Consider the following 12,661-nt stretch of genomic DNA (forward strand, 5'->3'; position numbering starts at 1 on the left):
CTGCAGATGAACAGAATGTCATGAAAACCTAGGTCATTAAAGGATGTCATGAATTACTTGCTTAAACATAAAAGTATTAGTTCTGTTACAATGTTAATTTCAACTTTTGTGCTACTTTTAACTTCTTTCTGCTATTTTAGTTATTTTATGCTTATTTCAGCTGTTTGCTGCTACTTTCATCTAATTTCTGTTTTTAGCTACTTTTTAGCTATTTTGAGCTTTTTTCAGTTAAATTAAAAGGTTTTCGATAATTTCAGCTTTTAAATAAGCAATTGTGTTCATTCTGTTTTGTGCTACGTTTTACTATTTCAGCTGTTTTTTTTAGCTATTTTAGGCTAATTTCAGCTTGTATAGATACTCAGCAAAAATCTTTCAGCATGAAAATGGTATGATAGATAGAACGAGAAGTTCTTTGTTTGTTAATCTGTTGTTGTTTTTCTGTCTCTTACAGTTAGAACAAATCCAGAAGCACACGTGGTACATGTAAGTCTTCCCCCGTCTTTTCCTTCCATGCTCTTCTCATTCGTTRGACTCCTCTGCAGGGCTTGTAGGCCTGAAGGGAGCGACCACATGAAAAATGACTTTGGGTTTCAGCTACTGTATGTACACGGGAGTCCATTTATGCAGGGCATGACTTCACTCTCGGGGACGTGGGGGTAAATTGGTGGAGCATGAACAAAAATTTGAAGCGTATGGTCAAGTGAACAAGGAGAAGGCCTCAGGGAACAAGCTTGGATGTAGAGACTAAACCCACCTAACCTGATTGTAGCCACTGTTTAACACTTGCCCCTGAATGCGTCCACCTTATTAAACTAACATGGCATTCTAAAGATAAGACATACATGCTACATTAAAAGCATTTAAGGATGAACTTTTGTTAAGCTAATGTAACATAAATGAATCCAGGGAGAAGAGTTGGTTCAGGTTCTCATCCCAACTAAAAGGTTTTAGAAACAAAAGTGAGACAAGACAAGAGCTGGGTTTAGGAGATTAATGTGAGCTTTTGTCTTTAGAAAGTTGCTTGTCCTTCTGTAGGCTCTTTCAGGAGACAGTACCACTTAATGGGTGAACAGCCCCTCTGTGTTGACGCTTCCTCTGGCAGTTCAGAAGTCACCAGCAGAGACAATCTCTTAATGTACTCACATCCACTTTCAGAGAACTTTTATCAATATAAGCCGTGTTTCCATCAGCATTTTTTGATGCGCATTTTGAAGTATGGCATCAGAAAAGGTGAATGGAAATGGCATGATTCGAAAAAACTTCCTCTAATTCGCATAAAAGTTGATACGCTCGCTTGAGGTGGTTTTTGTGTTTTTCGAAAAAGAGTTAAAGCGCAAAAGGAGACGTTTGCCGAATAAGTTCTGATGTAGCGAACATTTACCTCACATGGTTGATCAGCTGTTCTCGCTGTCTGTCCGAAACCGGTACCGGTACCAGAGCGACAGAAGCTGGACCCTCCTTCCGCTGTTGGCGAATGCTCAGTTATTCCCTTAACTTGAAGTGAATTAAGTTTCTTTCTCTACGTCTCCAGACAGCATGTAAAATCACCAGAACTAGTTGATTATAGAATAATTACAACTTTCCTGATAGTAGCAACATGTTCTTGATAACTTCTCTCCATTTTCCTGAGATGCGACTTTTACTTCCTGTTTACTAYACGCATGCATCTGATGTAATTGATTCGCTTGAAGCCAGTTGATGGAAACGTCTGATTCACATTTTTTCATTTTTTCCTTTTTGTGTTCAAATTAAAATTGGATGGAAACACGGCTCTAGTATAAACTCTGCTGCTCTGATGTGTTGCTGTCTATCAAGCTGCTGATGAGTCACCGATTGACACTTACCCCTAATTATATTGCAGAGATCAAAGTWTGTCCAAGCACATCTTTTTTAGGGTTTCAGGTTTCAAAATAACCTGACTCTCTTYAAGGTTGTATCTGCAGTGTTGCTACTTTTAGCCAGTCTTTGTGCTGATAAAGTTTTTAATTATTAATTACCTCCTCTGCAGCAAGGAGCTCGCGGGTTTTGAAAAAACACACTAAAAGTTTAAATGTAGTGTTTTGACTTAGAAAACCTGCAGCTGGGTGGTCCCCAAAGCTGTCCGCCCGGCACAAGCCAGCCGAGTAACATTTCTGTCACTACCTCGCTCAGAGGTTAAGATGCGCAACAGACAGGCGTGTCTCTGTCCCCNGAGGTGGTCAGAACACGTGTCAGTAATGTTATGGGACATCTTCTGAAACAGCCTAAAATGTTGATGTTTTCATAGCAGCCTTGTGGAAATTTGGTACATCATCTTCATTTATTCAGAAGCCACGGCGCTGCGCACCGTACCCCCCCCCCCCCCGCGCCTCCATTTGCCTCCTGGATGGAGCGAGGTGGTCAGAACACGTGTCAGTGACGGTACGAGGCATCTACTGAAAGAGCCTTGTGTCTGCACAGCTGGGGGTCTAACAAATGATGGGCTAAATGAAGAACAATTGAAGGAATGAACGAGAGGAAAGTCCATTATAATACATGTGCATGTTTTTCTACAGCAAGGCTGCTCTTGTGAGGAGCAAATCACACAAGCATAAATTTTTAAACACTTTTAAAGTGTTTTCTATAAAGAAAATGATGGAAAAAGTTGTAAGTTGGGCTTTTGTTTTGGATTCAGATTCCGTTGCTCGAGCGTGACACCTAGTGGCATCTGATTCAGCAAATTTAATGAAGATAATGACATTTTATTAAAAGGATTTGAGAGGAAATAGATTATTGCAATCCATTAGTTGTTATGAAAGCTTGATTTACTGTTGATTGAATTTTTTCTCCTACAACCAAACGTTATATGAGCACTTAGTGAAATGGGAGTTATGTGAAGTGAAAGCATCTCTGTACATCTAGCTTACAAGTTCACAGCATAACAAAAGATGTGATGTTTTCAGTAACTGCCTGTGGAGGTTTCTGCTTCACTGAACTCACCAGGAGAAAAATAATGGATTCAGGAAAAAAGTAATGAGGCGCTTGTTGACTTAAATCTTTCAAAATATGCGTGCGTATTGCTATAGATTTAAAAGATGTGTTTTCTGTTTTTGCTGTTGTTTTGAACTGAAATCTTTCAGAAACTAGTGTTAGTTTGTTCATTTTAAGGCCTGTTTGTGTTCTCTCTGGAGACAAAGACAAAAACAGTAAAAGGAGTTTAGGTAAAAGAAGGGAGTAATGAAGACACAAAGTTTGTAACACAAGCAGCACAAAGAGACAGGTTAATAACTGAAAAGAATGACTGAAAAGGATTTTTTTGTTGAAACTCTCTAAAACACATGCAAATCAACTGAACTGTATTAGTTTTATTGTGTRAATTAATTTCRTATTWAGCCTATCTTTYACCCCTTTTCTGATGTGTTTCTCAGATCAACTCGTTTTGAGGMTGTSTCTTAAAATCCAAATGAGACTCTTCACACCCCACCCCCTGCCAACTCCCTGAGCAGTTCATTTCAGTCTGAGAGAGGATTTTACAACTGAATAACATTTTATTTACAAATTAATTAAATAATGTCAACCTTATTTGTCAGTTCCATTGAAAAGTCTGTGACGTAATATTTCTGAAAACATTCACAGAATGTAGAGAAAACTGAACGGGTTGAAAATTATGCCTAAAAAAATGTAAATGTTATATAAGATATACTATGCAGCACCGGGAGAGACTAAATTCAAATGTTTTGTACTCTAGAGACTCCAAAAACACAACAAAATGTATTTCATAGCTAAAAGGTGGCTTTTGCAGGGTATGCCCCCTTTATTGCTTAGGTTATGTTTCCTCAGTGTCACTATGTTATCCAAAAGTAAAGCTTCTGCAACAAAGGCAGACTGTTCTAAAATGTAMAGTATGTATGATCTTGAGCCTGCAGCAAAAGAGCGGTATTTAGAAAAACTGCTGATGATTGGTGACCAAGACCTGTGCGAGCTCAGTAAACTGAAGATGAGAAGATTCTGCCAGCACTGACCTGCACAGACTTTGTGAAAACACCAAATAATTCACAAAGTCTTAAGTGYTATCAGAGGGGTTAGAGACATACAGTCAAATGTGTTGAGGTTGGATCAGAGAGCTGCAGACAGCTCAGAGCTTTGTGTGGGCTATTATCACAGTCTGGTGGACTAATGATTAGTGTAATGCACAAATTCAGTTTCATCAAATAAAAGAAATACAGAAAATGTGCAGAACAAACTCAGATGTTGCTCAAAGTTTTCCCTTTGAAATTCTGCTTTAACCCGACCAGCCTCAGATGCCTACTCTCCTCTTAGCAATTTTGAGTAACTTCTTATTGATTTGTGAAAACATGTAGTGCAAACCTTCCTTGTAATCTGATCTAATGATTTACTATTTTTTGATATTATAATGGATGATAAAATGCAAGCTTCTGTTTATAGCAGCAATGCAGTCAGAATGACCAACCTCCAGTTTGACGTCACCTGAAAAGACTCTATAAAGGATATTTACAAGTTCTATGGGCTACAATTAATTGAAATGGATATTTAGCTTAATAAGTAACATRACAGAAAGAACAAAAAATTGCTGACCTCGTCTTTTTGTGTGTTGCATTTTTTTCCCCTCTCTTTTCATATTCCCAGTGGGGGTAAAAATGAACCAGAACCCGAGCAGCCTGTGCCTAGAAAGGTAACCATCCGCAGCCTGCCTTCTGCAGACGACATCGACCCGGATGTACTGGACAGTATGAACTCCCTGGGCTGCTTCAGAGACAAAAACAAACTTCTGAAAGACCTGCTCTCAGATGAGTGAGTGGATTTGTTTGAACAAAAAAAAAGGTGTAAAAGAAAAGGGGCAGGGAACAGAAGAAATGAATGTTAGTAGATCAGAAATGCAAGTTAAGAAACACATTGGAAGAATGTGAAATCAGGGACAACAGGGGGCTACAATAAAGGTAGTGAGGGGATGCTATGAAAGGGTGGGTGTGTTCTTGTGTCAGTGTGCCTCTCAGCTGTGGTTTTCCCCGAGCTCCTATGAAATCCTGTGAAGCTGTCGCTTTAGATGTCAGAAGCCATAGATCACTTAACTTCTGTCACACAGCTCTCACACTGCTTGCTGCTGGATACATCCCCTCCAAACTCATCCCGCGATGCATTATGAACGTGCTCGCGGGTCACAATGCTGATGTCCCACTGATATCTGTGTCTCACTTACACATGTGACTTTTCTGTTCCTGTGAATCCACGTCTGCACAAGCGATGTTAACGCCGCAGTGATATATATAGAAGTTTCTTGTAAGCGTGAGCCCAGTAGTGTAGTATTTTTTTAAAAAAAAAAACATTTTCCTCAGTCTTTCTCATTTAATGCTAAACTAGAACTGCTTTTTCACTGTGCCTCTCACCATCTCCTCCATTTGCTGCCTTTCCCACGGGAGATTTTTGTAATTGTGCTGCATAAGAGGAAAATCTGTGATCTTAAATTTCCTTTCCCCCTGGTTCATTTTAGCTGAAGTTGCAGGTCCTTGTCTCTTTGCCTCCTGCTGCTTTCCAATCTGTCTTTATTATAGGAACCTATTCCCTGGATATTTTGCATAGAGAGTGTTAGATAGAGGCTAAAGATATTGGGCTTTCTGATTTGCTGTGAAAGAAAAGGTCAAACTTATAGCGGTGATCCTTTTTTTTAGACCTGATACTGATCCACTYGGCACAAGGATGTAGGCTGTATCCTAAAAGAAAATAAATGCATATACGATTGCTTAATGGCGTGTAAAACTAAAATTTGTTTTAAAGATTAAAGCTATTAAGTAGCCGTTTCACTGCATCCAAAAAGAGATTAAAGAACATTAATCATTCTGTGAGGTCTWGAAGATTGTCATATGTATTAATGAAATTTTTACTTATTGTTTTCCTTCCTTCCTGACAAACTTCATACAAACTAGCTTTATTATAGTTTTACCTTTTTGCTCTGTCAGAACAATTCCTAAAGACTTTTAACTCTAATGTCTTTGCAGTGAGAACCAAGAGAAGATGATCTACTTCTTGTTACTTGATCGCAAAGAGAGGTACCCGAGTCAGGAGGACCAGAACCTTCCCCCTCGCAATGAGATTGGTGAGGATTGAAAAGTACAACAAAAAAAAAACTGGAGATGTAACATAACTATAGCTGTTCATATTTAAAAAACATGTGTTTGGATTTATTTAACCTTATGTCAACTGGTTCCACTTAACTTAGCTGAGTAAATGTGAAGAAATTTTCCCATTTATATGTGAAAATCACTTTACATTTACTCAACTCAGTTAATTGAAAACAGTTTAGATAACTTGGTTAAGTCCAACACATATGTGTTTTCAAGAGGGGGAATGCTTTTTTGTTATAATAAACATACTTCAAACACCCTAAATGGTGAAATTGTTAATAATAAAATTGTGTTTTTTATCTAATAATTATAAAAAATGCCAATATTAGAGTAGGTGTTGTGCAAAAAGGATTGCATAAAACATATTCAGTGTGTCACTTTGACTCATTCATGCATGTTTGAGAAATCCTTGTATCTCCTGTTGTAGCCATGTGGAGCTGCCTAAACACTTGCTGCTACAAAGCACCACCTATTTGTACCTAGCGCCTCCTTGTGAGCTCAKTCTGCAGCCAAGATCCCTCCACACAGAACACCCCTCCTCTGAAGCATTGTTTGAAAACATGCTGAAGTGGGAGTCTGAAATGGTAGTATGGTGCAAAGTCAAATTTATTTTTGATATATGCATTGTTATGCATATGTTAACCTGTCTACACTCACCTAAGAGAAACTGTCCTCTTGGCTACATTAAAACAGAAAGCTGAGCTCCCTGTTTTGACTCGATGTGGAATGGATCGCTCCCACACCTACCTCGACTRGTGTCATTTCAGCCTCAGAAAAAACAGACAAGCGTTTAACAATTTACAATTTCAATATGTGTGGGCCGAAAAATTAGCCGTAGCTCTTTAGCATAAGGTGCTAATGAAAATATTAGCTCACCGTGCTTCTGCCGACAGACAGGTTCTTTTTTCAGCTCCAGTCCCAAAAGCTACCCACAGCAGCCGAGGTAATGACAGATCACAAAACCCGKACACGATCCGCAGACAAAAACAGGTCAGTTTTTGTCAGCCTCCATCTTCCAGTGGATCTCCGAGACAAAACAGTCGACTGCTGCAGGTAGTCCTCCGGTCCTTGGTGCTGCCCTTCGACAACGCCAAAATCTGTCGTCGCATGATTCACCAAGAATGCAGAAACACGTTGGAATAATGCACAGAAAGTCTGCGTGTATGGTCGTAAATAATGATTTAATTCTGAGCGACAGGCAAACAGGACTCAATCAGGAAGCTCTGTCGGCTTGTCGCTGACACGTCAGCGGACACAGCCAATAATATACACCGTGATAACATCATATGACGTGCTTATAACCAATCACAGATCGCCTAATGTACTATCCAGCCAATCACAGGGCTCTCAGCTCAAAGAGTSTCTTATCAAACAAGAGAGTTCAGTCCGTTGCAGAGTCCTGACGTCTGGGCAAACAGATATGAGTACTGGACAGCACCAAAGGTGAAACCGTTAGATAATTAGTCCATAACATGCATCATTTTTATAATAACCAAACATAGTTGCTTGATTATGATATGGAAAATGCATAATACCCACCCTTTAAAATAGTAGGTTATACAACACAGTACTACTGTGAACAGGTGTGTTGTAGAAGGATTTTGTGGTTGAACCATACTACAGTATTTTTTCCACATCAGAACTAAAAAAAACTTACATTTTGGGATTCACTGATTTCCACCCACAGAAATCTGAGCAGACAGAAATGCTCTACCCAGCCTACCGTGTGTGTGTGTGTGTGTGTGTGTCTGCCGTGAGATACCGACATTTTGATGAATAGACTCCTCGCTCAGTGAATGTGGTACAGTCAATACAGTGACCATTAGTTCAAAGTCTGGAAGGAAGCCATTACTTATTCTCTATTAGTTAGAATGTCAATGTGATCAGTGCTAAACATCATTCAGGCTCTCACAGTTGTCCGCACGATGCTCAGAACTGCTCAATATGTAGAAATTTACTCACTAACGCAGACGGGTCAGGTGCTTCGTGTTTATTCTGTTTGGTTGTGACGCAGATCCACCAAGGAAGCGAGTGGATTCCCCCATGTTGAACCGTCATGGCAAGAGGAGACCTGAGAGGAAGTCTATGGAGGTCCTCAGTGTGACAGATGGAGGTTCGCCGGTTCCAGCCAGGAGGGCTATCGACATGACACAACACGGACAAAGGTAGGAGGAGGAGAGTAAAATCACTCAATTTTTGACTGAACAAATCGAGGCAGAGTTGTGTGTGTGTTGGAAGGACCTCGGTGTTCAATTGTGTTTCAGTGAGTTTGGATCCAGTGTCAGCCAGCACAAACAGACTGACACTCTGCTCACTTTGTCTTCTGTCTCACCATAGTAAATCAGTGTACAGTAAAAGCTTGGATATTCCGGATGGCAGAACAAAATGCAGCAAAGAAGAAAGGTATCCACTTACCTCTCTAAATGCTTTCACCTCCTCTCGCTTTCTGTCCCACCTATGTTAGGACAGGAAAAAGATGCAGCCACGATCACTGCTGAGGGAATTATAATCTGGTAAAACATGTTTAAAAATTCACAAGATTCTATTTTAACCTACACTTCATCAAAAATGTTTGGGATGGCATTTCTCAAAATCCAACTTAACTCTTAATTAATTGAATTCATAAACTGAAGAGGAGAGCGCATTTGAAATTCAGAGGCTTAGCATCAACAGTCCCACTTGTTCCGGCATTAACTTAATTATCACTTCTTCCCTTAATCAGACAGCATTAGTAATCAGTTCCACCAAACTGTGCCCCACTTTCTCCAGATGCTGAACATTTCTCCAGTTTGCCATTTTAGAAACGCTCGACTCGTGCCAAAACCACACTCCACCCCAGGCACAGCGCACTGATTTAAAATCATTTTCTTCATCTTATTTTCATCATTTTTGCTCAGAGGCGGTGACATTTGTACCAGCAGGGAAGATTGAATCTGAGTGAGTGATAACCTGATCTGCCTAATGTAGTCAGATTGGCAGACATGCTGGAAAAGGCTGTGGTATGTGGAATTAATGCATTGGTACACAGAGCATTTGTTATATAAATGGGGGAAAAATCTTTAGTCGTGAAAGTAAATATTTATCCATAAATTTCAGCTGCATTTTTTTTTCAGATTGAGCCCTTTTTAGAAGTTTTAAATCAATGTCAGAAACTCCCCCCATTAAACACATTCAGGATTTTCTGTCCATTGGTGCCCTATAAATTAATCTCTGAGATTTATCTTCCTGTTTCTTCTATGTTTTTTCATTCCCTTCAGGCGGTCCGAGAAAACTCGCGCTTTTATTTTAAGATTGCATTAGTTAAGAAACTGCTTTGCTCTGCTCTTCGTGCAAACTCAACAGTTTTAATCTCTTACAAAATCCAAAAAACAGGTCGCTTTGCAATGACTGATAATATCACCAGATCATATGTAAAATCACGGCAAACTATAGGTAAAAACGAAAGTATACAAATTACTCTGCAAAGCTTTTACTGAAAGAGATCACTCTTCAGTTTTAAAGAGGACATATCCAAAATCCACWTTCTTAGCTGTTAAATACATTTTGTTGTGGACTTGGAATCTTGAGGAGTGCAGATAAGTTCTGAGACACACCTCAGAAAAGGGGTTAAAGRGGGGCTTGTGGAGTTACACCAAAACATTACAATTCCACTTTATATAGACCCCAACAGAATGTTTTAAATGAGAAAAATAAGGATTTAAATGCATTATACTGTATGTCACCTTAAAGTGCCTGTGGCATGCATATTCTTCAAACACAAAAATTCAAAGAAAACATCTTTATATTTAAGGAAGTTGGAATAATACAMRCGATTTTACCCATTTTGTCCCTTAACTGGCATATTTTCTTTTGAACTTGACTCAGCCAAAGAGAAACAGGAAGTGACATCAAAGGGGAACTCTGTAACAAAGACAACTCTCTGGTCTTTGTTTATTGAAACAATAATATTTGAACTCTGACTCTTCTTCATCTCTCTGATAGTGACTCAAAATAATCTTAAGAAACATCAGATTCTTCYCTACAGTCTGGGTTGTTGGCTGTTGTAGCACTGCTCTGCTCACATGCAGACATTCCCCTTTGACATCACTTCCTTTTACTTTACAGGCAAAAATCTCAACAACTGTTCATCTCAGCGACATGAAATTTCTTTTGCAATATTTTGTCAATGACATCTTTTCAAAAATGCATTCATATGTTTTACAAAAATTTGATGTCACAGCCACTTTAAAGATAGAACTATCACCACAACCCAGTGAGGTACTACCTTGAGATTACAGAGCAGGATATGTTTGTATTAAAATCCTACAGTCATTAAAAACATTTTGTCTGCATCTTTCTTCTACATAACTCTAGATGTTAGCTTGTACTCGTCCTGATTTTTTTTGCACAAGTTATCCTTATGTATTTAGAAAGCTTTTTCTTTTTTTGTGGTTCTTTGTGCTTTTGGCTTTAAGTACTAATCCCCTCCCGTCACTGTTAGAACAGGGCTGCTCTGTTAACATAGAGATGCTGCTAGTTTTACTTTCTGACCTCCTGTTAGCTAGTAAAGCTGCTGTAACCATCTGCCTTTAAAATCAATTTGTTTACTGGAAAAACTCTCACTTTTCTGTCTTGTTTTATGTTTTCTGCATCTGTTTGATCATGTGTGCGCGCGCGTGCGTGCGTGCATGTGTGTATGTGTGTGTGTGTGTTAATGCTGGTGTCTGCGGGAGAACATACAGAGCAGCATGATGTCCAAAGATTTGACTGACTTTTCCTGAACCTAACCTTATCTTTACCCGACAGCAAACTTTTGTTGACAGCATAGAAAATTCGTGGAACTTCAGATCAGAGGCCGTCAGAGAGGAGACTGACTTTGAAACRTGTTTTGACAGGATACATTTCCACCAGAATGAAAAGTGAAGGAAAGGGGAAACCGTCACATCTTGAATTACATAACTAAAAGATCTAAACCTCAGTCCTCATTGAGTATTTTTGCCTCACATTCTTTTTATTTTTATGGAGAGACTCTTAAAACACTCGTGACTTGAGAGTTTGCAGCTCCTGTAAAGTATAATTGAATAGATTGGGGATAAATGCAGCTGTGACCATGTTGCATGGTAATATAAATGACAGAAATCTCACGTGAAAACCTATTTTATTCTTTATGTACCCTAGTGGATCTTGGAAATATATTTAAAAGTACAACTCAAAGCATAAGAAATTCAGCTGATTTAATTTGAAGCCCTAACAACATACCAGGAGAAATGAAGGGAGGTTAATGATATGTAAATGAAAAATGGAAAAGTGCTGTGRTGTGAAGAAGAGAATATCAATGGAATGTTTTTTTTTTCTCATACAGATGTGCTCTAGTTGTCTTATAGAGTTCAAATGGGAAGCAGTCAGAACAGTCAGGCTGCCCAGGTGATTACTGACACGTTTTATTTAAGAGGCTAAAATAAGCACAGACACACACATWTACCCTGCTGCAGAAACTGGAGGGGTCTCTCTGTTGTGGAGTTGAGCTGTGAATATTAATGCTCGTGTCCTCACGGAGGCTTTCAGGGCTCAAAGAAGGAAACAAATTTTAAAGCGGTGATGATTTACATGAATATTTACTCGTGTAGTGGAACTCCACTTGTGGGACAAACTGAACTTTTTCCCTCTAACTTTGAATCACAGAGTAAAACCAGAAGCTTTGCATCAAGCATTTCATTTTGCTTTAGTTTTGTTTCATTTCACTTGATTTAAAACATGCATTTTGGTCTCAGGACTCTGTATGTGTCTAAGATATTAATTATGACGACGGAACGTGAACTGATAAACTACAAAAGACGAGCAACTATAAAGAAACAAAATGTTTCATGTTTTCTTCTAGATGGTTTTGTAACATGCCTGTATTTTCATACAAAACAGGATTTMACCTGTTGTGTTTAGCAACATTTAATTCTCAGTTCAACTAAAAGCTTCTGCATTCAGGCTCATTGGTCCAATACAGGCAATCACAGTAGTAGTTTGTATTAAACTCAGCAGACCTCCCTCATTAGAACCTTCTCATTACTTCACCTATGATACAGATTTTATATTACCTCAATTTTTTGACCCTTACACTCTGAACCAGTAAAATCTGAGCAAGAGCAGATSACTTTCAAATAAATGGAGTTTTGTTGTGATTCATATTCCACAGATTAGGATTTTTTTAAAGAGGGTATTAAGCAAAATCAACTGTTTTGAGCTTTATTTCATGTTATAATGTCATTCCCTCTTAAAAACATACTTAGAGGTGTTGCTTTGACTCATTTATGCATATTTAAGAAATAATTGAATCTCCTGTTGTAGCCACGTAGAGCTGCCCAAAYGCTTGATAATACAAAGCACTGCCTATTTACACAAATATGGTAYAGAATGTGCCTGGAAAATGCATAGCATCCCCTCTTTAAACTTTTAAGAGTAATAGGGGTTTGTTGTGCATGATGTAGTCAGCCATGCACAGTGTTTGAACATACACTCCATCCTTTGTTTAGCTTGTTTGAAAWTGTCAAATTACAACTGAAGGTTTAAAAGAAGTCGGCACAGGAACCTCT

General features: G+C 38.7%; 1 protein-coding gene across 5 annotated transcripts in view; it reads left to right on the forward strand.

Moving 5' to 3' along the window:
* Positions 1–12,661, forward strand: part of brsk2a (BR serine/threonine kinase 2a) — a 176,702-nt gene that overhangs the window by 148,367 nt on the left and 15,674 nt on the right. For 4 of the 5 annotated variants that reach the window (XM_014005558.1, XM_014005561.1, XM_014005557.1 and 1 more), the window contains exons 9-13: positions 452–483; positions 4,606–4,770; positions 5,973–6,070; positions 8,113–8,263; positions 8,436–8,501. In XM_014005558.1, the coding sequence (XP_013861012.1) occupies positions 452–483; positions 4,606–4,770; positions 5,973–6,070; positions 8,113–8,263; positions 8,436–8,501 (512 nt within the window). The remainder of the gene's footprint in view (positions 1–451; positions 484–4,605; positions 4,771–5,972; positions 6,071–8,112; positions 8,264–8,435; positions 8,502–12,661) is intronic. The other variant, XM_014005560.1, reaches the window with a different exon arrangement.

The sequence above is a fragment of the Austrofundulus limnaeus genome, unplaced genomic scaffold (genome assembly GCF_001266775.1).
Source record: "Austrofundulus limnaeus strain Quisiro unplaced genomic scaffold, Austrofundulus_limnaeus-1.0 Scaffold31, whole genome shotgun sequence".
In the NCBI taxonomy this organism is placed as follows: Eukaryota; Metazoa; Chordata; class Actinopteri; order Cyprinodontiformes; family Rivulidae; genus Austrofundulus; species Austrofundulus limnaeus.